General features: G+C 37.7%; 1 protein-coding gene across 3 annotated transcripts in view; it reads left to right on the top strand.

Annotated features, from left to right (window-relative positions):
* The first annotated feature begins 5,284 nt into the window (after window positions 1-5,284).
* WIPF2 (WAS/WASL interacting protein family member 2) overlaps window positions 5,285-25,645 on the top strand; it is a 37,610-nt gene continuing 17,249 nt past the window's right edge. The window contains exons 1-5 of one of the 3 annotated variants that reach the window (XM_087892169.1): window positions 5,285-5,474; window positions 18,770-18,882; window positions 21,310-21,442; window positions 22,514-22,627; window positions 22,978-23,640. In XM_087892169.1, the coding sequence (XP_087748295.1) occupies window positions 18,826-18,882; window positions 21,310-21,442; window positions 22,514-22,627; window positions 22,978-23,640 (967 nt within the window). In that variant the 5' untranslated portion in view covers window positions 5,285-5,474; window positions 18,770-18,825. Of the gene's footprint in view, window positions 5,475-5,550; window positions 5,572-5,620; window positions 5,730-18,769; window positions 18,883-21,309; window positions 21,443-22,513; window positions 22,628-22,977; window positions 23,641-25,645 lie in introns of those variants that run through there. The other 2 variants (XM_087892171.1, XM_087892170.1) reach the window with 2 other exon arrangements.

Below are 25,645 nucleotides of genomic sequence, written 5' to 3'. Positions count from 1 at the left end.
ACCCTCCACTAACTTCTGAAGGTAATCACTGGTATGATGTGCCTGAGTGTCCTTTAATCCGAGGGTCCATGTTATTGTTTTGTTATTTTCATCCACAAATCTAACATTAATAGCGAAATAATTGACTCTGTGACATGTGCATGCATCCATTTTAAGGAAGACAAAACGTCCTTTCAGAACTTTCTGTAGTTCTTCCTTTTTATATTTGACCTCCTCAATTATAAGTTTCCTTATACTTTCTCTATCCAGAGAAACACCAAGTTTTTTTTGCCATTTCTCCATTTAGGCCTAAAAAGGCTGTCTGTGAAAAGAAGGATAGTGGTACACTATTCTTTACTACCATTTCAATAATGTGGTGTTTGAATTTTTCTGGTGTCATCCTTATGGTAACTTTGTCAGATATAAAGAATTTTCTTATTTGTGATTGTTCTCCAGTAGATTTCTGAACGTTTTTTGTCACAGACGTAGATGCAATGTTTTCATTGCTATCTTTCTCATTCACGGCTTCTAACACTTTGGGATGAAAACGCTGTAAGTGTCTTTTCAAATTTGATGCTCTTGTAGGTGCATTTTTATCAGGCCCACTGAAACTGCTAATTTTTGCATCACATTGTTTTTCACCATCATCATCTTTTCTAATACATTGGCACACGTAATGTTTTCCATCACTTGATAATGCAAAGTGCTCATAAACAGTAGACTTTGTCGTGTTTGTTGTTAGCAGTCTTTTTGCCATTGTTTAGGATGCCTCTTTCCCTAAAATATAAAATATGTTACTAACTGGCATATAATTAGATTTTTAATATCAACATACACAGTCTTGTAAGTTGTACGTACATGGCTTTATACAAACAAATAAGCTATATATCCCAGCACTAAACTTAGACATGATTTGTCCTATACAGAAAAACATGCACAGACATGTACTGAACACACACACACAACACAGAGCCTACATTTTAGTACTCAGAGCATATAAACAATCTGCACTATACATAAACATTCATACATTCCTGCACCACACTTACAAACCTAGGATAGACAGTTTCTTCCAGAAACATGTACACATGTCTTCCCTCATACAGACAAGCAGGCATGCAGGTTTTAAAATAAATATAAACATTTACAGTTGAATCCAAGAAGCTGTTCCACCAAGTTCTTCTAAGCCAGTGGTTCTCAACCTTCCTAATGCCGCGACCCATTAATACCAGTTTCTCATGTTGTGGTGACCCCCAATCGGGGGGGGTCTGTGGGTATGGCTTATTTTGTGGGTGTGGCTTGGAGGTCATGTGACTGGGTGGGCGTGGCTAGCTGGTCATGTGACCGGGTGGCCATGGCTATGTGTATAGGGACTACTCAGAGGGCTGAAAAAAGTCATTTCTGACAGATCCTCGCACTTTTGACTGGTCCTCACACTTATGACCATCTTCACATTTATGCCCGTGCAGCATTCTTAACAACCGTGTCACTCATTTCACAACTGCTTCTCTTCACCATGGTGACAAGCTAGGGCAAAAACGTAAAATGTGAGGACAGTCGTAAGTTCGAGGACTGGTCAAAAGTGCGAGGACCAGTCAGAAATAACTTTTTCAGCCCTCTGAGTAGTCCATATGCATAAAAGGATACAGCAATAGAGAGGAATATTACCCTTCATCCTCATCTCTAATGTTAATCAAATTCAATTTTTCCCTTCTATTCTATATTATACCCCTTCCCATTGTCATATATTTTTATATCCATCCATTGGTTAATTATGTAATATTACAGTTGTTTAATATAAATTCAACATTTTAATATAAATCAATTAGTTATATAACTACCTTTTTTATATATTAATCAATATGAACATGAATATTCTAATTATTTCCATGCAATCCAATTTCTTACAAATCAATTAATTATATTTACCAATAATAATAAACCAAATAATTTCCCCCATATATTCCTCCAAACCACAACTTAACCATTTCTGCTTTCAGAAATATACAATTAATACTATCTCAATTATTACAATTCCCTAGTTAAATAGAGCTTTTTTTCTTTTGTGTTTTAAAATCTTGAACTCTCCTCTTTTTCCCTAAATTTCCCATTGTTTGCACCTACCTTTTTTGGTGAGGAAAAAGAAAAGAAATCTGCCTGCCTAATTTTCCAACCTTGCAGCAACAGCAAAGCAGTTTCAGTTTCATTTTTCAGCATAGCTAGGGGGAAAAAAAATCTGCTCCAGGACTCTTTGCAAGGAAGCAGCAGAGCCCTGAGCAAAACAGCTGAGACAAATCATCTGAGAGTCGGGAGCCAATCTAATCAAGGGCTAATTAGCCTATGCTGAAGCTCCGCAGGCCAATAAAATTACAAAAAAACACCGAACCATTTGTTAAACTGCTGGCTCGCCCGCCCCTTGCCCACCACTATTTATTGGCAATAAATAGTGGTGCGGAGGGGCGGGGCAAGCCAGCAATTTAACAAACGGTTCCGGCAGAATCCCACCACTGGCTATAGGGCGGCCCTTTGAAGCCCCACGGCAAGAATTTAAACAGTTTTTTTTTCCTCTAGCCATCAGCTGGGACTCAGGAGGCAGCAATAGATTGGGGGTGGGCAGGGTAAGCGAACGGCTGGCGATCCAACAGAGCAGAGAGTGAGGGTGAGTGAAGGCGTGGGGGAGGGGCGAGAGAGGGCTTTGGCAACCCCTATGAAATGGCCATTCAACCCTCAAAGGGGTCACGACCCCCAGGTTGAGAACCGCTGTTCTAAGCTCTTCTAGCAGAGAGAGAGGTAGTTGGGCAGAAGCTGCTGTCTTCTCCTTTTTGTGTGCTGATCTGCTGCTGAAGATAGGGCAGTGGGAGGATCCAGGAAGGGGCATTTATTATAAAACATGATTTCCCTAGTAGAATCCCATAGTCATGTTTAAAGTTTAAGCTAACAATCGGAGTTTACAAGTTTTTATAGCCTTAGCTGAATGACAGCAGATTTTCCAATGGTTTACAGCTTCAGTCTTGAACTATTGACTCTCCATTCCCTTCACTTATACAAGTGTCTCTAGTCCTGCAAAAAACATATTTACTTAATCCCTTATCAGTGAGAGGCTAGGTTACCCATGGGCGCTGCGTTCCCTGTAACAGCAGAACACAACACTATGGAAAGTATAAGTATTGCCGCTCCTAATTGTGCGTTGCGTGCCATATAGTGAAGCACATGAAAAGCATGCTTCTTCACAGTCACTTAACGTGTTCATTTTGCGGTTACGTGAGGCACTGCATGCATTGGTCTTTATTCTTACAGTAGAGAAGTCATTAATTATAACTTTTTGTGAATTGGGACATTTAAACTTGTTTTTTTTTTTTAATTCCAATCTAAATTTAGTAGGAGTCGGAGTCGGTGCATTGTTTGCCGACTCCGACTCCAGGTACCCAAAATTGACTCCGACTTCTCGACTCCGACTCCGACTCCACAGCACTGCTAAGATGGGTAAGAATTAATTAATGCATATATTCTAGGTTTCTGTTTAGGGATACTGCTTATAATTAGAAAAGCAGATGTGAAAGGAAGTGAATGGTACAGAGAATATTTCAATGACTTCAGCGGCTTGGTGGCAGCAGGTGATAAAAGAAGTAATATGGATAGAATGGTCTTTGCTGCAGTTTAAAGTGTTCCATACTTCTTAAAGTGAATATTTTATTCAATTCTTAAAATGAATAAAACTTCTACCAGTGCATGCTGACCTTCCTCATTTATCAGATGGACGATTCAAATCCAGGAAGCCCCCACTGGCACTTGGACAACGTCTGCCCAACAACTTTAACATCAGATCCCAATGGAAAGCCAAATCAATCGCTTAACACCTAGATGTAGGAAAACATATAAATGACCCACAAAAAGAGGTGGCAGGCTTTGAACTACCTCATCAGCAATGGACAATCCTGAATAGAATTTGCATCCTACATGGCATTCTGTACAAATGGGGCATAGTATCCACCCCTCAATGTGACTGGAGGGTCCCATATCAAGCTGTAGGTGACACTGTAACTGGCTGTAAACTGAGGGCATACTTTATACCGGTATATATTGGTCCAGGAACTGATTTTTTACAAAAATATAAAAAATATAAACAGTGCTGCCCTTCAAACGTTAGAGATTGATATTTGAATATAGATCTTTTTAACATTTATATGTTATTGTGTTTTACTAATCTAGATGAAATCCATGTATGATATGCCATAAACTAAATAAATAAAATGAATACATCAAACGAATGGTAGAATATTCACTGTGGTTCAATCTTATTATTTCTGTACCAGACCTTTCTAGAGGAGCTCATAGCTGTTCGCAGGAAAATAAGAGGTATCTTAAATAAAATGACCCACATGCCATAAAACACAGGAAGATCAAACAAAATCTTTAAAATATTTAAGCTGTTGCCTGAAACACTAGCTAGTATAATAGCTCTATAGCTAACAGTATCACTTTGGATTAAACTATTGGCTTGCTGAAAAAGGAAGATTTGGCTTATTTATTTACTTGACCTAGGTAAATAAACTGCAGGGTTGACATAGGTTTCTGTGTAACAATCTCTCTACTGCATCACTCGTGGTAGCTCCAACTCACCTACCTGAACTTAAAGGAAAGGAGGACATTGCAATATTTTTGCAATATGGTATTTTAAATGGATTAAATAAAGTTGACAACTTTGAGAAGTGTGAAGCTAAATTCCTAGAATTCCCCAGCCAGCACCAGAAATGCTGGTTTATTTATGTGATTTTTTTATGAGTTCTATGAACCCCAACTCAGGGGTGAAATCCAGCAGGTTCTGACAGGTTCTGGAGAACCGGTAGCAGAAATTTTTTGCAGTTCGGAGAACCAGTAGTGGAAATTTTGAGTAGTTCAGAAATCCAGCAAATACCACCTCTGGCTAGACCCAGTGGGGTGGGAATGGAGATTTTGCAGTATCCTTCCCCTGGAGTGGATGGGAATGGGGATTTTGCAGTATCCTTCCCCTGCCACGCCCACAAGGCCACGCCCACCAAGCCACACCACGCCCACAGATTCGGTAGTGAAAAAATTGATTTCACCACTGCCCCAACTGCTTGATTTTGGCGAGATATGCGTATAAACGAAGCACCCTGCAAGATTTAGGCAACGCTTCTTACGCCTGCTGTTTGTATTCCGTCTAGTGATGCAGAGATACGCACATAGTGACAAAACTTCACTGAATAAATAACACTGGACGCGTCACTGCAATTATGCGACGCTCTTTCCGCAGCCCCTCCAGTTCAGCTCTGACCTCCTTATCATGGCTACCGCTTAGCTCTACGTTCTTCCGTTTTCCAGACGCCAAACCGGAAGAGGGTGGGGCTATCATGCGCGTGCGCAGTAACCGGAGGCGTGCGCTTCATCGCCATTTTGTATGGCTGCCGGGCGGGCATACGCCTGTTTCCGGATTGAAGGCTCCGGACCTGAGAAAGGGGGAGTGCGCGTTGTGGGTAAGCGAAGAGGCACCGAAATCTGAAGTGGGCTTCTGGGAGACCAGGAGAGAATGCGATCTTTCAGGGGACATCATTTTGGGGAGAAAAGAGAACGGTGACCTTTGATGGATGTTTGACATTTGACCTGCTTTACCCCGGAGGTCAAGGGTCATGGGCTGCGGAGGGGCGAGGCGTGGTGGAGTTAGAAAAAGGTGGCGTGAGAAGACGAGGAAGACACACGAGAGGGAGCAGCGCAGTTAAATGGGACTCGTGGTAATCAAGAGATTGCTTAAAGCAGGGGTCTCCAACCTTGGCAACTTTAAGCCTGGCGCACTTCAACTCCCAGAATTCCCCAGCCAGCTTTGCTTTGCTTTGCTGGCTAGGGGATTCTGGGTGTTGAAGTCCGCTAGGCTTAAAGTTGCCAAGGTTGGAGAACCCTGGCTTAAAGGATGCAGGTAGACATTTGCCAGGTATTAATGTGAAGCCTTCCTGAATCCTGTGAGATGGGGAAGGGGTTTCTGGGGGACTGGAATTGGAGATTTACCTGGGCACGGGGTGAAAAGGCTCCTGCAAAAACTGCTTGTAGTCTAGTAAAAGCAGAACAGTGATTTGGCAGGTAGGATAAAGATGCAGGAACTGGTTACAGCTCTTATGCGTATGTCGTTGGTTGATTGTGTCCCATCAAATTATTTTCAACGCCTTGCAGCCCTACAAATAGATTTTCTCCATGGTGATCCATCCTTCATCTGTTATTTCAGGTCTCCCAACGGTGAAAGTAGTCCATTAGGGGGGATGAAGTTTTCTGAGCCCTGGGTTGAGAAATGTTTCTTGCCTTGACAGCTTGAAAGCTTGACAGGCAAAACAGGCTTAACGCTGCCTGGGTGCTTATGAGGGAGGTGGGCAGAGGAAGGCGTGTCAGGTTACAGGTAATGGGGCTGCTGATAATAGAGGTGAAAGAAGCAGCAATCAGTGTATGCTAGATCATCACCAGTTGGGGTGGTTGTGTGGGGTTGACAAGTTGTTTCAATAGAAGTGTATCCTTGACACAAGATTTCTGGGACGTTTACATAGGGATGGTTTGCTTTTCTGCTGAAACTGAGGCAAAAAGAACTACAATATTTGTGGTACAAGCTGTGCTTTTTCTTCCCTTATTTTAAGGGTGGGAGGAGTTGTCATGAAGACATTAAATAGATGGGGTGGGGTGGTAAAAGGTAAAGTGGAGCTTCATCTGTACTTGTTTATTATTGAACATCAAATAGATACCCTCCCCATATATTAAGTATGCTTGGAATCTTCAATACTAACCATAATTTGGTTACCATCATCTTCTGATCTAGTCATTTTTGTTTCTATACAGCCAAGGTATTTCCCAGGTCTTACGATCATCTTCCTCATTTGTTACACAATAGACATTGTAGGTGTGGCTGCTTTTCAAAGGTGCGTGTGCTCAGTCCAGAACATTAGGCGCCTTAAGGAATTGGGCAGTCAAACCTGTGGAGGCGGACCTCAGTTGAAAATTATCAGTGTTTGCCTGGCTGTGGTATTTGTTCACTAAATGGTGTTCTTTATATTCCCAGCACACTTAAGTGTTAAGGGTATGAAATAACTTGTCATGTAGAAATACCTGTAATTAAGTAGGACTAGAGATGCATTAAAACAGCTCCTAAAAAAAAATACTTCCTTGGTGAACAAAATAATAGCTTGTGCCTTTCATAAAGTGTCTTATTCTGCTTATATCTACTTTAGAATACTTGCTCATTGAGGATCTGAATTAGTCTACAGGGCTAAAATAATGTGATTTGGGCTAAAGCCAGTTTTTGAAAATGCACAACGGGAGCTTTGGATAGAGGCTTTTACTCTTGAGCTGTGCCATATTTCAAATTAGTATAATTTATTTCTCTAACATAGTCATACTGCATTTTAGTTATATTATACCTATAATTTTCAAATTATTTTTCAGTTTTAAATCCTTAATTGTATGCTATTTCCATGCCAATACTAGTCAGCTACTGTACTGAAATAAAGTTCAATAGTAAAGACTAGAGAATTTCTTTGAATTGTTTTTCCTGAAGTTATATTGTACAGATATTTGTCAGGGGTGAGATTTGTTATATCTAAATTATTGTAGGGGAAATATCTTCATTAAATATTTTAGTTTAGCATTTTGATTGTAGCTTCATACTTCTAACATCCAGTTGCAAAATATTAGTTGATTTCTGTCTAATTTGAGTCCTATTTGATCATGGTACTAAATCTATTGTAATAATATTCATATTTATAGAATATTTATAGAGCTGAAAGAGTGATCTGGGGGATCAAGTTCAACTCCCTGCTCTGTGCAGCAATCCAAATTAGAGCATCCTCAAAAAATGACTGCCTGCTTGGACACACACATGCTGATGAAAAATTGTCTGAGTAACTGAGTGAATCTGATTTGTAATTGAGAAGAGAAGAGCTTGTAGTTTGTTTTGTACAATATGAAATTATTCAAATAAGGGTTTATTTATTCATTCATATTAGAAACCCCTCCCCAGATCTCCAAAACAGCATTGAAAGTATTACATCGAGTAAGATTCCAGCTAAATTTCCAGAGAACTCAATGCCACTATACCTCAAAACCTGAAGGAAAACCACGTTTAAGGGTCCTGAGGATGAGGAGGGAGAAATACTGTTCTGGAGGACAAACACAATAGGCACATTTCCTTGGTTCTAGGATTTCATTGTCTGAGTTTTAATATACAAGTCAGAAAAGAACATAACAAAGTTTATTTTACAGAACAAGCATCTCAAAGTTGCTGCATTCTTTCATTATTGTGTTAAAAGCGACTAAATTTCCTAAATGCCCTCTAATCTTGGAATTCCAGAAATTGAGTTCATCCTGTAAAGGGGTGTGTGTTAATTGAGGAAAATAATGGTACATGACATGTGATATTCTTTTTCTTAGCTAGTTGATTTGATGCACAGATATTATTTAAAATTAAACATTTTATAGCTTTTATTACTTTCAACATGTTTTCCCTTGTCTTTAGGAATGTAAATAGGCATCACATTTTCCCTACTCTGACACTCTAATAAAATCAGAATAAATGGGTTGAGTCAGTATTTCAATGTACACCATTAAGCCGATTTAATTCTTATTAAATTCAGACGGGAAGAATTAAAGTATTATTTTTCTAAATGTAGGTGGATATGTTATATTTGTGCTATAACATCAAAAGTCATGTTGCAACTCTGTGTATTAAATGATGAGAGTAGTTTTTATTTAAAGTGAATTTTCCACTGGAATGGAATTGTTATGGGGGATCATTCATCATATGATTCATTTGCCTTGTATTTTGAAGCATGTTTACAGGACTATGGTTCTCTGAAACAATCTACACATAAAGCAGAGTAAAATGATTTAGTAGTTTACAGGCTGTGATACCACTTGTGAATATGTCACTGCATGTAAATGCATCTTCCTATAATCAGAAAATCAAGACATATGCTAATGCGGCCCAGTTGTTTGAACTTTGCTCTCTTACTTTAATGGATATAAGGAGTTTTTAAGTATAGCATATGTTACACCAAGTAACAATTCAAAACAGTTATGTAACTACTACATGAATATATTGGATGTAAAATAAATTGATAAGGGAAATAGAATATATATTTCTGTTTAAAGGATTATTGTTTTTAATAATTGAAAATTTAATATGAATGCTGTAGTAGCTATTTCTTTTCAGAATACAGGAATTCTTTACAGAGAACAATTGTTAACTTCCTTTTTAGAAATCAGGTCAGGTTTGAATGACTGAACAATAATCTTATGAAACACATACCTTTATATAAAAATGGGGTAAGTTAGTTGTCATCTGTCGGTAATTTAGTGCTACTGTACAAGTATAAACTGCTTTAATTTGCACCTTGAGTCTAGAGGAGCTGGTAAGCTAAATTGCTGTGCTGTCCATGTTAGGATGCAAGTTATCGCCTGTGGCCCAGTTTCCCCACCCCCCCATTTCTCTTAGGTTGACTGGGTTGAGGGAGAAACTTATGACTGGAAGAGGACCATTTCCACTTGTCTGGAGCTGCAGGCCTTGAAATGCTGAAGAATAGATTGGTGGAAATATCTAATGGTAGACTTGGACAGTGCTGCACTGCTTGTTTATTTTGTATAGAATTCTTCAAGAACTTGATTAATTTACTTAATTCAACTATCGTCAGATTATTCATGTGATAGCTCTTTTAGTCCACACCAAAGGTGCCAATCCAAGGAAATCCCTTTATATAAAAGCTGGTTTAATTTAAAGCATGGTGACACCCTAATGGGCATGTTCAGACCAGTAAGAATTTTTCTTGAGAGCCTGTCACCTGAGTCAGGCTATCTCTTACCATCTGTATTCTCTAGGTAGTTTCTGTTGCAATTTAGAAGGCCCAGTTTCCGCATGTTTTTCCATTTCTGCCTGTATTACTGCCTTGCAAGTAAGCATTTTAGAATTCAAAAAGTGCTGTAAAATTTAGTGTTTATGTTTAGATGAGCCATGGGGGAGTTAAAAAAAAATTAGGTAACTTTGTGCCTCAAATAAATCTAACAAAAGTTATTGCTAATCAGTCTATGTGCAAGCCAGTATGGTGTGACAGTTAAGGTTTTAATCAGAGCAGCAAGACTCAGATTCTAGTTTTGTGTTTGTGGTCTGTAAATGGTTGCATAATTGGTTTCTATATGGTATTTTCTCTAAATTATCCCCTAAGGCATTATTAATCTGCAATATAAGATTTATTGAGGTAGCTTGTTTAATGCCATTTATTAAACACAGTTAAGCTCTGTATTGGTTACACCACCGCAGGATTAAACTAAAGTTGTCTATTTTTTTCTTGTTTTTTCATTTTTGGAAAATCTGTATTTTTACTAACTTACCAATTGTCTTGTGAAGTAGGTGCTTTCAGCTGAAGATGCTCATTATCTCACTAAGAGAAAGTCCTACCTGCCTGCCCCAGCATTGCTTCATATGATTGGGGAGCGGGGGTTGTCTATAAAGTACCTTAAGAAAAAAATCTGGTGCTGCCTTCAGGTCTGTTCTTGATTAATACTTTCTTTCCAGATGTCAAGTTCTCTGGACCAGGATTCAGCAATAAATCTTCATGCACCTTAGCTTGACTGCTAGGTTCAAATTTAGGTGAAGTCTCAGAATCACAACACAAGGTAGCTAGGTAAACATATTAGCTGCACATCAGAATGAAATAACTTTAAACCAAGAGCCTTGGTACTACAGTGGTTTAAAGCACCCTGTTATTAACACAGCTGCCTGCAATTTACTGCTGGTTCGAATCTCGCCAAGGCTCAAGGTTGACTCAGCCTTCCATCCTTTCTAAGGTAGGTGAAATGAGGACCCAGTTTGTGGGGGCAATAAGCTGACTTTGTATAAATATACAAAAGGATGAAGGCTATTGCTTAACGCATTGTAAGCCGCCCTGAGTCTCCGGAGAAGGGCGGCATATAAATCAAATTTAAAAAAAAACAAAAAAAAACAATTGATTCCCCCTACTGTTGCTCCTCATCTTCCCCTGGTTATTGATATCTTAATCTCTCTTTTTTATATAATTTAATTTAAAAAATTTGATTATAACAGTAAAATTTACTATAAGATAAATTTAAAGAAAAGAATAAAATAGAAAAAAAGTGGAAGGAAAAAGAAAACAAAGAAAAAAATAAGAATATAACAAAGAGAAAAGAAAAATAGAAAGTTATTTCCAAACTGCATCACAAGGATAAACAAATTTTGTGATTCCTCATACCCTCTAATGTTACGAACAATTATTTTTTCATCCCATGCCCCATCTCCAATTTATAGACAAATCCATAAAGCATTTTATGAATTTGCATCTTTTCAATCCTGGTGTTAGCAGAATTTTCATAAAGGCTTCCCAGAAGTTAAAGCATATTTTGTTTTTTGTTTTTTGTTTTTGATCAAATAAATCAATTTTATATTCCTTTCTTTTAGTTCTAACAGCCTTAGTTTATTCAAACATGATTTCTGTTCATTTTGTCTTTGTCCCATTGCACAGAGTTCTTCATGGCTTTAACAGACATTTTTAATAAAAACAATAGGAAAAAATTGTCCAGTCTCTTGGTTTATCACTTTTATTTCCCTTTTGGATGTTAAAACATCATCTTTCTTATTAGGTTTAGTGAAACATCCTTTTCCAAGTCATTCTCTTGACCTATCATTTGTAAATCTGTATCTTGTCAGATGAAACTTCTTCCACGTCTGTCATTTCTTTAATAGCATCTTTTGGATATAGTCGTTTTATAGAAATAGGCATCATTGATGGCATTATTCATACTGAGGCTACTAATTTCTATTCTTTCAAAGTCTACTTCACTGTTTTCATTGTTAGAATGATTTGCATTTATAAGCCTGCATTTTTTCTTCTTTCTAAAATCTTTACTCCCTCTCATTTAAAAATCATGAAATTACTTTCTTATGTTGTCCAAAAACCCAAACAAATCTAATCCCCACAAAAATCTGATTGTTCTTTATAATTAATTCCAAAGTGTTGTAAAAGTTTCAAAATTCCAAATTTATCTGGACCTTAGTCTATTTATAACTTTCTAAAATCAAAAACCTATTTAGCGTTTTTGCTGTTTATTTTAGATTCTTTAGATTTTTAAGTTGATAATAAAATTTTCTTTTGTTCAGAGTTGATAACAAACTCACCAGATTAAATTTTCAAATCTGTCATTTGAGACATATTAGAAGGTCTCTAATAGTTTTAAAATGGCTAATAGGCATTTAGTTATTATAAGTTATTAGAAAGTAAGGTTTGTAATCTTGATGTCCTTTAAGACCAATTTCAAGCAAGATAGCTCATCCCTTTTTCTCCTGGTGCTCAAACCTGTGGAAAACCACTGTCTTGCAGTCTTTTTTGAGGAGCACCTATCTGGGTAATCTCTCGTCCTATCTTCATTTCATCATACCTCCCTCAAAGGTCAATTATTGATGTATGTCAACCCTGAACACCACTGATTTTTATGCTATCATTCACGTCGCATCCTTTGAGTGAAAATAAATTTCATAGTAGAGAGGCGCTAACCTATTACAACATACCTGTTATCCTGGATCAGGAATTGATAATATTTACAGGCACCAATATATTGCTAAAAGTATTTCAATAAATAAATATTACAGATCACTTGCAAGGCTGGCAAATATTTGATTTTAGTGTTCTTACATGAATCATAAAGCTATTTTGAACAATTAATGTTTTCTAAAATTTTAATTTACTTTGGGGAGTTCTGTGTTTACTATTAATTGATGACATCTGGATTGTACCTCCATAGATGTTGAACTTTATTCTGAAAGAAGATATTTTAATTCTGCATTTTCCATGGTTAAAACCTCAGAAGGAACCAGGTTCTTAGGAGATGGAAGAAAATAAATGCAAAAAATGCACTGCAGTCCTGTGCAAAATCCAGAAGCATTGGAATACTTAGTTTTTATTCTCTGTTTTGTTATGGTATGGTACCACCAGAGGATGTGTGTCCTATAGGACCAGTTCCTATCTCTTTCTTAATACTATTCATTCTTAATTAAACAGATTTTATGTCTCAACCCTGAGGTGTTAAAATGGAAGAGAAGAAATAAGACCAACGCCCCTTTATTTGATTTAATTGGTGCTTAAGAAAAAAAATCTTCTTGTGTATATTGGAGCAAATGAGCTAATGGCCAGGTTATATTCTAAATAGGGATATCTCCAATTGATCAAGAGATTCTTAGTACTTGAAAAGTTTGCTGGGCATGCATCTTGCAGAATTGTTTTACCTGAGGGTGCTTGCTTATCACCAAAGTAGTCATTTCCGGCCCTCTCAGGTGATCATACTATGATGCTTCCTTCATAACTTGGAGTTACTTCAAGGCCACATGTTCTTTTGTGCTCATAAATCAAGGGTGTGACTTTGTAATGAAAGCAGGAAAGGAAATGGGAGAAGGAGGTAGTGCTTAACTTCAGGCTCTTGTAGATGAATCTTACGGAGCTTGTTCTGTTGCTTCTGACTTGGAAGCTCACAACTAAATAGGTATATTTGTACTTCTCAAATTTATTTCTCTTTTAAGCTATTGTAAAGATCTTGTTCCTGTTGTGTAGTACTATGTATGTGAGATATTGGCAAGATACCTTTTTCTTGTTAATGTTGGAATCCCATTTAGAATTATATGTTGTCTGAGGCAACAAGAAAGATTATTTTGCTGGAGTGCTGAAAAAAAATACCTACCTATAGGTGGAAATAGTCCAATATGTTTTATTTCTGTATTGAGCATTGGAATAAAGAGGGCTATTCTGGGAAGAGAAAGGAACTTTTCTAACAATTTGGGAACCGATGGGAACTGGAAGATTCCTTCCATTTCACCAGTGACTGAAAATATGTGGATGTTGACCACATGACATGGAAAGGAACTATTGATTCAGTGGTAGCATTTTATTATTTCATGATAAATGGTTGGAGGCAAAGATCCTTCTAGTAGGCATATAGATGATTATTTTTAGAGAAATAGAATAATCAGTATTCTCTTAATTGAATCTCAAACCCAATATCTACTTAGTTCTTAAGGGGAACGGGAGGAATAAGAATGGGATAGAAGGGTATGTGTTGTCATGAATCAGACAGATAGATTTTGATGATCTTGTACTTAACAGTTTAGAACAGTTGAGGGGGCAATATTATAATGTAAAGTGCTCATGCCAGGATTTTCCAGGAGTTATTATCTTTTTTAAAAATGAATTATATCTTGGCTTTGTTAAATTTAAATATTCTTTCCCATTTCAGAATGTCAGGAAACAATATCATTCTGTTTCAGCAACTGTGAGGGACACGAAAAAGTTTTTTGGCCAAAAGTTGTCTACTCATAATAATTGGAAAGGGAGGGCATGTCCACCAACCTAATTTAGTTTGGTAGAAAGATGTTTCAGAGAATATTATAGAAATAACATTTTCCTGGCAAAGTACTTCATTGATATTAAGATGGTTTCTCTGTCTCCTAAATACCATAAAGATTTCTTGGAACTTATAGCTAATGCATCTCTTTTAAAGGTATTTGGTTATCGATAGTTGGTTATGTTTTCTTATGCCTCGTTATTCTGGGCTCCAGAAAAATAATAACTTTGATCAGTGATTTTAAAGTTCAGTGTAAAGCTACTCAGCCTGTAGTTTGAGCTTTGTGTGGGATCCATATTACTGAATTATGATTTTAATATAACAAAGGGGTTTTTAACCTTGGATCAGATAGATTTCAGAGGGTCCACAAATTTGGATGGACAAAAATTTTATCTTCACTAATTTCTTGGAAGAGACCCATAAATTTCTGGAAGGACCCATGGCACTAAAAGATTAAGCACCTCTGATGTAACAGGAGGAGATAGTAAATAGAAGCAAATTTATTAAATGTTTGTTTTGGCTCCATTTGCTTTTGGGAAAGTGACTACCTGAATCCTAGTCAAGGGTCAGGTGATTGTATACCAGTCTTTTAGAGCAAACTTGACTGCCTATTTTTAATATCATCTCGTTTAAATTATAAATAATGATATATATTTGTAAGTATCTCTCTAGTAATTTTTAAGAATTTATTTGTAAGTCTTGTTTACAAGACTATTTTTTAATTTTCAAACTTGGGCATTTGAAAAAAGTAGTTTGTTGAGTTATACTCTTCAACATATTTTGGGATTGTAATTCTTGTAATTCTTGTAATAATGACTATGAATGTTGGAAGCTATAATTTCAGCATGTCTGGAGGATACTTAATTGGGCAAGAATGTTGTATTGAGTTTTTTTTCTTTACAAATCACTTTTCCCCCTCTAAATTCCTCTTTTGGTCTTAGCTCATGGAAAGAACAACACAAATATTTATTGTGATAAAGCATCCACCATTCTTTGCTGAGTACTTTTAGACAGATCTGATGTCTCTCTTGATGTTTAGCAGATATCTCATGGGGTTCTGAGAAAGCTGTTGCAAAACATATTTGAAAAATGGGATTTTTAAGAGCTTTCTGGACACTGAATCTTTGTACAGCAGTGTTAATACAATTATAAAAATGCTGTGATAAAAAAAAAGGGGGGGACAGGAAAAAAAAGGGGGGGAAGAATAATTCTTATTCACATACAGCTAGTTCAGTTCTTTAAAACAGTGGTCCCCAGCCTTTTGGGCACCAGGAACTGGTTCCGTGGAGGGAGATTTTTCCGTGGACCAGAGGGGACGTGGTTTCAGGTGCTGCCTGCATCCCGCAGATAGGACTTTGCTTGTTTGTGCAGCTCGATTTCTGGCATGCTGCGGCCCGGTGCTGGTCCACCGGGCCTGAGGATTGGGGATCCCTGATTTAAAATATTAGTAAATCTAGACTATAAAGAAACATATTCCTCTATTTTCCCATCTTTAGAACATAAAAACATTTCAGAAACTGACAAGTACACTTATTTTTGACACACTCTTTAATATCAAAAGTGTACATTTTCCCATCTACATAACAAATTCTTTTAGACTGTATAAAACAAGAGCTTGCCTTAAAATCTCAAATTTCTGAGTCGATCGATAAAGTTTCCTAAGTGCCACCTATTTCTTTGCTTTGATGGGCAAGTGTTGAAACTTAACACATTCCTCTACTATTAGACTTCCCTGGATCTCTGAGAATCTTCATTGACCTGCTTGAAATAGTTTCATTGGTCTTGTGGATTTGACAGGTATCTGTAGTGTCATGGATGAGTCACACTTCCTCCATTACACACCTGTTCTTGCTACATTTCTGCTGTGATGTGGTATCTGATAAAGAATCATGCCTGTTTGTCTCTGGTTATGTAACTGCACAAGTTTGGATGGCAACTATTGTACTGCTGTATTAAGACTAAATTTGTCTAGCTACCTATAATTACAGGCATGCAATTACTTCCTAATTCCATGCAAGTACTAGAAATGTAGGATGGAATCTTGAAAATTCTTGTTTCCATTTACAAGATGGCAAAATTTGGATTCATTGTTCTCTTCTTTTCAACACCATAATCAATTCAGTGCTTGGGTAGCTTGGTTCCTGGGATTTCTGCAGCTAGCTGAAGTCATACAGTTCCACAAATTCTATAGAGAGTGTGTGAAGTGTGATAGTCAGAAGTACACAAAACTAAAATCATCTTGGTCTTCAATACTTCTGGCCTTGTAGGTATGCCATTAACTTTTATTTTTAAGAGCGAGGGTACTCTTCTGCACATTTGGTCCATGAATAAACAAGATCAATAAGAGAAATTAGAATAGGAATTCTAAAAGGAGGATCTGTCAGTCAGTGATCTGTAACAGCAAATAGCTTTGGAACTCCCATGAGGTTGGAAAGTAGTAGTAGGAAAGACAAGATTTCTAGCTTCTAGAATACTATAACATAAAACTTGCAGAATGGATGGGAGATATATGCGTTCTCATTCTCTCTCTCTCTCTCTCTCTCTCTCTCTCTCTCTCTCTCTCTCTCTCTCTCTCTCTCTCTCTCTTTTCCCCTCCCTCCCTCCCTCGCTCCCTCCCTGTGTGTGTGTGTGTGTGTGTGTGTGTGTGTGTGTGTGTGTAAAACAGCTTCTGAACAGCTATATAAATGATAAGGTTTGAGAAGTATTTGGAGCAGGATCTGGACATGTTGCTCAGTTTTAATTCTGAGAAGGAAGGACAGATCTTCTTCAGCCAAAGTAAGGCATATAGCATATTCTTAACAACCCGAGAATGTTCCTTCAGTGGTATTAGATCTTTAAGGCAGATGAAGATACAAAATACAATTGGTGGAAGAGGGTGCTAGAGGAAAAAAAGCCCCTCCTGTTTGTAACACATAAGATTTCAGACCTGAAGTGATGTTCTACTCCTCCTACATAATTTTGATTATCAAAATTTATTTCAAAGAGCATTGGAAATTGTAATGTCATAAAAGTGTGAATGCTGTGAAGAGTTGTGGCCCCTTCAGAACTGTATGCTTGTGAGAATGCCTTACAGTACTTGGAAACCATGGATATTGAAAAATCTCAAGTATCTTAAATGTATAGCAAAAATGTAAGGAAAGTGATATTTGTGAGAAAGCTTTTCTTCAGTGGAATGAGAGAATTTTATATATTAAAAGCAGATAAGTAACTGCCTTATTTTTATAATAGCTTGTATCATCGAGAACTGTAAGCATAGTTCTGTTGTCATCTGGTGGTATTGCAAGCTTCCTTCCATTTAGACTTCTGATTCTATGAGTGTTGTATAAAAACAAAGGAGGAGTATAGGTGGGCAGTCTAAAATAAGTTGTGAATGTTAGTATAGTTAAGAAATACACTATACAGTGCAAACCTGTTTATTCTTAACTTTTCATAAAGTTTCATCTTACTCTGTCAATTAACGTGGAACTAAACTTCCCTAAAATATTTTCTCTGGGGCTTTGGATTTGTCAATTGAAAATTATTTATTTATTTATTTTGTCAGTTGAAATTATTTTATTGTATTCTTTTGTATTCTTTATTAAATACTTCTCCCAATGTATTAGAATTTTAACTCCAAGAATTTTCAATTGTCGTGACTTTTAATTAACATATTGAAAGTAATGTAATGCTGTTAGTTCAGCAAGTGCTTGCAATAATTTCAATTTTCTTATTTCTTTTTGTTACTTTCAACTTTTATTTGTTATTTTAATTATTTTGAATGGATGTATTATGTTATAAAGTTAATATATAATCATTAAATTTATAAATGAGTTAATATGAAAACAGTATAAAATGAGTTAATATATAAATTAATTTCAGCTCTCAAAATGTGCAAGCAATATAACTCCCAGGACTTCTAGTCAATAGTGCCCATCATCTATTTGGAAGATACTGAATTAGGAACTGTAATAAATGCAGGTAATGTTCCAGTAGAAGCAGTGCACAATATAAGTAATCCTCGACTTACAAAAGTTCATTTAGTGACCATTCAAAATTACAACCACACTAAAAAGGTGACTTACGATGATTTGCACGCTTATGACCATTGCAACAGCTCCATGATCATGTGATCAAAATTCAGCCACTTGGCAATTGACTCATATTTATGATAGTTGCAATGTCCCAGGTCATGTGATCATCGTTTGCAACCTTTTGACAAGCAAAGTCAATGGGAAAGCCAGATTTACATAGTAACTGTTGCAAGAAAAACGGAACAAAACTCACTTAACAAATGTCTCACTTAACAACAGAAATTTTGGGCTTAATTGTGTTCATAAATCAAGAACTACCTGTATATTTTAATGCAGTCGTCTTCTGTTGCATCTGTCCTCTAATCATTGTCTTTTTCCTTCCAACACTGCAGGTTTATGAGTGATCAAACATTCTTTTTACACTAAGCCAGAAGGGAGTGGAGCAAAGATGCCAATACCGCCACCTCCTCCACCTGGACCTCCTCCACCTCCAACTTTCAATCAGGTAGTCCTTCTGCTTCTATATATTGTTTTGTCTCTGGTATAGATTAACCACAAAGAATCTTTACTTCTATTGATTACATCAGCTTGTGTATCTTCCAAATATGCAGATTTCTGGCTCCAGTCCCAGTCAGTATGGCTTTGGCTTAGAATTTTGAGAATGGGAATTCATACATTTGGAGAGTGCTTCAGTTGTTGCTAAAGGAATATAAAAAGGGAATCCAAACCCTGAGAGTCAGGTCCAGTTTCTGTCCTACATCACTATGCTCAGGTAGCATAACTAGGAAAAACCTATTCCTAAAATTTATATATGTTAAGTAGATAACACCAAGTTACATAAAAATATAAGGCACTTTCATATACAGTGCATTCAGAAAGTATTCAAACCCCCTTCACTTTTGTCAATTTTGTTACTCTGTAGCCTGATTCTACAGTTGTTGAAATTCATTTTTTCTCATTAATCTACACTCAGGACCCCATAATGACAAAGTGAAAACAATTTTAGAAACGTCTGTAAATTTATTAAAAAGGAAAAACTGAAATATCACATTGGCATAAGCATTTAGATCCTTTGCACCAACACTTGAAATTTAGCTTAGGTGCTCCCTATTTCTCTTGGTAGTTGCTGACATGTTTCTACACCTTGATTGGAGTGCACCTGGGATAAGTTGTTTGGACATGACTTGGAAAGGCACACACCTCTCTATAGAAGACCTCACAGCTGAAAATGCATACTGTAGCAGAGTAAAAACCATGAGGTCAAAGGAACTGCCTGCAGAGCTCAGAGACAAGATTATTGCAAGGCACAGATCTGGGGAAGGCTGCAATAAAATTTCTGCTGCACTGAAGGTTCTTAAGAGCACAGTAGCCTCCATAATTCTCAAATGGAAGAAGTTTGGCACAATCAGGACTCTTCCAAGGGCTCGTCGCCTGGTCAAACTGAGCAATTGGGGGAGAAGGGCCTTAGTAAGAGAGGTGACCAAGATCTCGATGGTCACTCTGAGCTCCAAAGATCCTGTGTGGAGATGGGGCAGAATTCCAGAAGGACAACCCTCACTGCAGACCTCCACCGATCTGGGTTTAAGGCAGAGTGGCTAGACTGAAATCTCTCCTCAGTGCAAAATGCATGAAAGTCCACTTGGAGTTTGTAAAAAAAGAACCGGAAGGATTCTCAGATTTTTGAGGAACAAGATTCACTGGTCTGTTGAAACCAAGATTAAATTGTTTGGCCTCAATTCTAAATGTTATGTCTGGAGGAAATCAGGCACTGCTCATCACCTGCCCAATATTATCCCAGCAGTGAAGCATGGGGATGGCAGCATCATGCTGTGGCAGTGTTTCTCAGCAGCAGGGACTGGGAAACTGGACAGGATTGAGGGAAAACTGAATGGAGCAAAGTACAGGGATATCATCAATGAACACCTGTTCCACAGCCCTCAGGATCTCAGACTGGGCCGAAGATTCACTTTCCAACAGACAGTGATCCTAAAAACACAGCCAAGACAACACAGGAATAGTTTAGGGACAACTTTGTGAATGTCCTAAAGTGGCCTAGCCAGAGTCCTGATTTGAACTCTATTGAACATCGCTGGACAGACCTGAAAATGGTTGTCCACTGACTGTTGCCATCCAACCAGTCCAGGTATGCAAAGCTTGTTGCATCATACTCCAAAAGACTTGAGGCTGTAATTGCTGCCAAAGGTGCTTCAAGAAAGTACTGAATGAGGAGTTTGAATACTTATGCCAATGTGATATTTTAGTTTTTTTCTTTTTAATAAATGTACGGACATTTCTAAAATTCTATTTTCATTTTATCAATATGGAGTATTGAGTATAGATTAATGAGAAAAAATCAATTTCATTAACTGTAGAATCAGGCTGCAGCATAACAAAATTGACAAAAGTGAAGGGGGTCTGAATACTTTTTGAATGCACTGTATGTATGAAGACCACAATTATATACCTTTTATATTGATCCTTCAGGATGTATCCTATTACTGCTCTAGTTCACATGTTTTAAAGAAGTAGGGCTGGATGGATCCTGAGAGATGACATTAAATATATTAGGTGCTCATAGATTGACCACCAAGAGTGATTTGATTGCAATGCTGCAGATACACACAAATGGACCAAAGAATGAAATATTTATTGTAGGTTGATGGATAAAAATAATGGAAAGAGTAGGAGTTGCAGATGAGGTGAAAGTGGTTCTTTGAAAGCCTTTTCTAAGCCACAATAAGAAATTTTTAGCTGTAGAAGTACAAGCCTCCTGGCTATAGAATTGTGCAAAAGTGTGCAGTTCATTACATGCAGCCTTTTTTTTTTAGGTGGTATGAATGAACGATTTTTGTGATCTTCACAAAAGATCGCAGGCTGCCAAGGGATAAGAAATCTTTTTTCATTTTTTTTTTGGTGCAATATTTCCTTTCAGGCAAACACAGAAGCACCAAAATTGAGCAGAGATGAGCAGCGAGGGAGAAATGCTCTGCTACAAGACATTTGTAAAGGGGCCCAATTGAAAAAAGTGGCTCAAGTTAATGATCGCAGTGCGCCTATCCTTGAAAGTAAGTAGGTGAATGAAGCAACTGTGAGAAGATTTTTGTCGTCAAGTTAAAGGAAAGGTGTTGCATTATCCCCAGTCATCCCTTTCTTTTGGGAATAATCTGTAGCTCTTTAGACATGGGTGTCTAAAGGATGGGTTCATATATTTCTATTTGTGCTTTGCCTGTGCTATGAACCCAGAAATTGGAATTTATTCAACAAATTATAATTAGACAGAGCAACATTTCCCATAATGTGTGAATCAGGTCAGCAATGCAGACAGAATTTGGGAATTAATGTTTAAAATAATTGAATTCCAGCCACTTGAGAGCATTGTCCAGAAATTAAATAAAGGCAATTAGCTGAGGACTTGTTTCCAGTAAAATTATCCTTGGATCAGCCTATGAGATGGATTGTTCTTAGTCCAGTACCGTAAATAATTATTTAAGTCACTAAGATACAATCTGTTGCCCTCTCGCCGTACTTCTGACCACAAATTACTTTGTTTTCTTCTGGTTATTTCTTGTTACATAGTGTCCAAATTGATTCTGCTGTTATTGTATGCTTATCTTGATCGTTTCGAATTTAATTGTTCTAATTTAGGAAGGAGGGAAGAAAAGAGTTTGTGGAGTTTGAACTGTTATAGTTTAACCATTGGAATTTCTACTCAGCACCACTGTGTTTCCTATACTTATTGTGTATACTAAAAGTTATTTTAGACTTTCCAAAGGGAACTTTCGATGCTGGGCAAACTAAGTCCAGCTCTGCACAATAGTAAAGAATGTAAACTGCCTGAAGTCTTTAGGTTAATATTAAAATATCGATAAAGTCCAACCATTTACACATTAGTAGTAAACATTAGAAACAAATGTTTCTGAATTTTGCATTTTAAATTGAAGAATAAAGAGAACATATCTTTAAAGCATTCTAGGGGAAAATATATTAAACTTTGGACATTTGAATAGCAATCTCAAATACCATTAGTTGCAGGTAGGCCTAGCAGTTATGGGGTTTGCTTGCAATAGCTGTAATTAATAAACTTTTTATGTTACAAAATCTGACAAGTTAAATAACATGGAAGCCTTTTATTCCAGAATCCAAGAGTGGCAGCAGCTATAATTCTACTACATCTCCCCTTTCGACAAAGGTGGGCCTTTTCCAAGGTGGTATCCCCAAACTACGACCCATGGGAGTAAAAGAGAGTTCAGGTGATGTTTTTAAAAATACCTTTTTTTAACAGTTTTGAAACATGTTTTGACTTCCCTTGCTGTGCCCTATATTTGAATCTTTATTCCTTTTACTTTTATTCCTTTTATTGGAAATAATAAAGTTTAGGCATTTAAAATCTGCTAATCATCTGCAATTAGGAATAATATTTATCACTAGATATAATCTCTGTTCAAGCAGATCTGTAAGTCTTATTAAATTGGACGGTCATTTTTACCTATGAGCTTTGCCCCTTTAAGAATTAAAGTAACTTTTTCACAGCAGAGCTATCTGTATAGGCTTTGATCCATTTAGCTGATTTTATATATCACTTTTTATTTTATTTTTCCAGACAACTCCTCTGGGAAGGTACTACATCAGGGTCCTGGGGGTAGATCAGCTGCACCCCGGCCTCCCGTGTGTGCTATCAGCACCCGACCCCAAGATGACACTGAAAATAGCCGAGCTTCTCCCCCAGAGCTTCCACGCATGCAGAGACCTTCATTGCCAGATCTTTCACGGCCAAACAGTGCTAGTGGCACTGGTATGAAGCACAGCTCTTCAGCTCCCCCACCACCACCTCCTGGACGGCGAGCCAATGCTCCTCTTGCTCCACATTCTATGCATAATAGCAAAGCACCTTCCTACAACCGTGAGAAGCCATTGCCACCAACTCCAGGTCAAAGGCTTCCAGGAAATCGTGATGGACCACCAGCTCCTCCTCCCATCAAGCCACCCCCATCCCCAATAAATATCCGGTCAGGACCAAGCAGTCAGAACCAATCCTTGGTACCCCCTCCCCCACCTTACCGACAGCCTCCTGGTGTCCCTAATGGCCCTGCCAGCCCTATTAATGAATCTGCTCCTGAGCTTCCCCAGAGACACAATTCCTTACATAGAAAGGCACCTGGTCCAGGGAGGGGTATGGCACCTCCCCCTCCTCCTTCAGCATCTCCTTCCTTACAAAATAGTCGCCCCCCACCTCCTGCCCGTGATCCACCAAGCCGAGGTGCAGGTAAGAGATTTTTTACAGTGCCGTTCAACTTAAAAATACCATACTTTTTGGACTATAAGATGCACTTCACCCCCCCCCCCAAAAGTGGGTGGAAATGTCTGTGTATTTTATAGAGCAATGTTGCCAAAGCCCCACCCACCCACCAGCCCCCCCTTAAGCCTCTGCCTCCAGCAATTTGCCTCCTTGCAGCAAACAACAAACAGCAAACAGCTTGGTCAGCTTCAGCACAGCCTGATTTAGCATAAGCAGCTGATTGGCGGTTGGATCGGCCTCCCAGAATACCAACGATCAACTGTTCCAGGCTGCGGGGATCGCCTCCGCAAACCCCATTTTTGGCCTCCACGCATCCCGTTTTCGGCCCTTTCCAGGTGGCGGTGATCCCCGCCACCTATCACTGCCGAACGGAGCGCATGGAGCCCGAAAATGGGGCACACAGAGGCTGCGGTGATCCCTGCAGCCTGGAACGGCTGCTTGTCAATATTCCGGGAGGCCAATCCAACCACATATCAGCTGCTTGTGCTAAATCAGGCTGTGCTGAAGCTGACCAAGCTGTTTGCTGCAAGGAGACAAATTGCTGGGATGCAGAGGCAGATTTTTTTTTCTTGTTTTCCTCCCCAAAAGCTAGGTGCATCTTATAGTCCTGAGTGTCTTATAGTCAGAAAAATACGGTAGGTTGTGGAATTGATAACAGTCAACATCTACTGTCTGAAAACAGAAGTGTTAGCACTCAAAAATGTTTGAAAGCTACTGTATATCTTCTAATTTGGATATATAGAGGTAAATTTACAGAAGATGCTAATTGCCCTGGTTTCACAGACATGGCCATTGGCAAAGAAGTTCCCTGTAGAAGAAAAATAATGTTTATGTTATGGAATAAGGATTATAACTAGAAAATATCTCCAAATGACTTTGGACATTTGAATCTATATAGCAACGTTTAATGGCACGTTTAGGAATTTGGGCTCTAGCTGATCACAAAATTATTGATTTGATATTTCTGAAAAAAATCCTATTTGGAGTGCTAAAATTTGATGACATCAGTGTGGGCCATGAGTTAGGAAATTCTTTGTCCAACCACAAAGTCATTATGAATACTTAGACTAGCCACAGTTCTCTCATTGTCAGGCTCTTCATCTTCAGTATTGGTCTAAATTTGGTCCCTCAGGGAGACAGTAAGAATTTTAGAGATGAATACTTGAATACTTGATAGTAATATCATAAATGCTTACTTGATGCTTTAACTGGACAATATCAATGATTGAATAGAGAGTTTATCCATGAAGGATGCTGCTTTCCTTGAAAAATTTTGAAAAGTTACATTTTAGGGAGGTGGAGCAGTTTTTTCACCAAGTCTTTTTGAACTAGGATTGGATATTTCATTTTGTGAGTATAGTGTTCATTGCAAGTCTCCCAAAATAGGGAATCCATTATGAGGCAGGTCATCAGTCTGATTACGTTAAAACAGAAGCAACTTTTAATTTTACAAAAGCTTAGATCCAGCAGGAGCAATATTACTGAAATATTCCCAAATGTTATATGACTGGTTTAGAAACAATCTGAGCCACTAAGTGTCAGATATTGTACGTTTCTTTACATGGTGCAAACTTTAGTTTAAAATAGAATGGATCATATGATTAATTAGTTTTGTGTCCTAATCATGCTTCATTTCTGAAATGAGAGAGTTCAGAAATGTGCAGTTGAAAATGTTTTAGAAATAAATTACATAAACATTTGGTGATTGTAAAGAGCAATCAGCTGATTCCAGGAAAAGACACAGCTGCTTTAAAGGATGTTTGAGTGGTGATATATTCATGCTATGTATTTATCTTATTTATTTCTAAAATGCTATACCTCCTACTCATAGCACTCACCAAATCTGTAAACTTAATCTGTCAGGATTAAAATCAAATGTCTGAGTTGCCTCAGTATTGTGGATACAAACTTCTATAGCACATACAGAGCAAGGCAGAACTTTTTAATGGCGTGCATGGTGAATGATGGAAAA

Source organism: Pantherophis guttatus, chromosome 4 (assembly GCF_059756535.1).
Source record: "Pantherophis guttatus breed Tessera chromosome 4, ASM5975653v1, whole genome shotgun sequence".
NCBI lineage: Eukaryota > Metazoa > Chordata > Lepidosauria > Squamata > Colubridae > Pantherophis > Pantherophis guttatus.
This window is presented reverse-complemented; position numbering and strand designations above follow the sequence as displayed.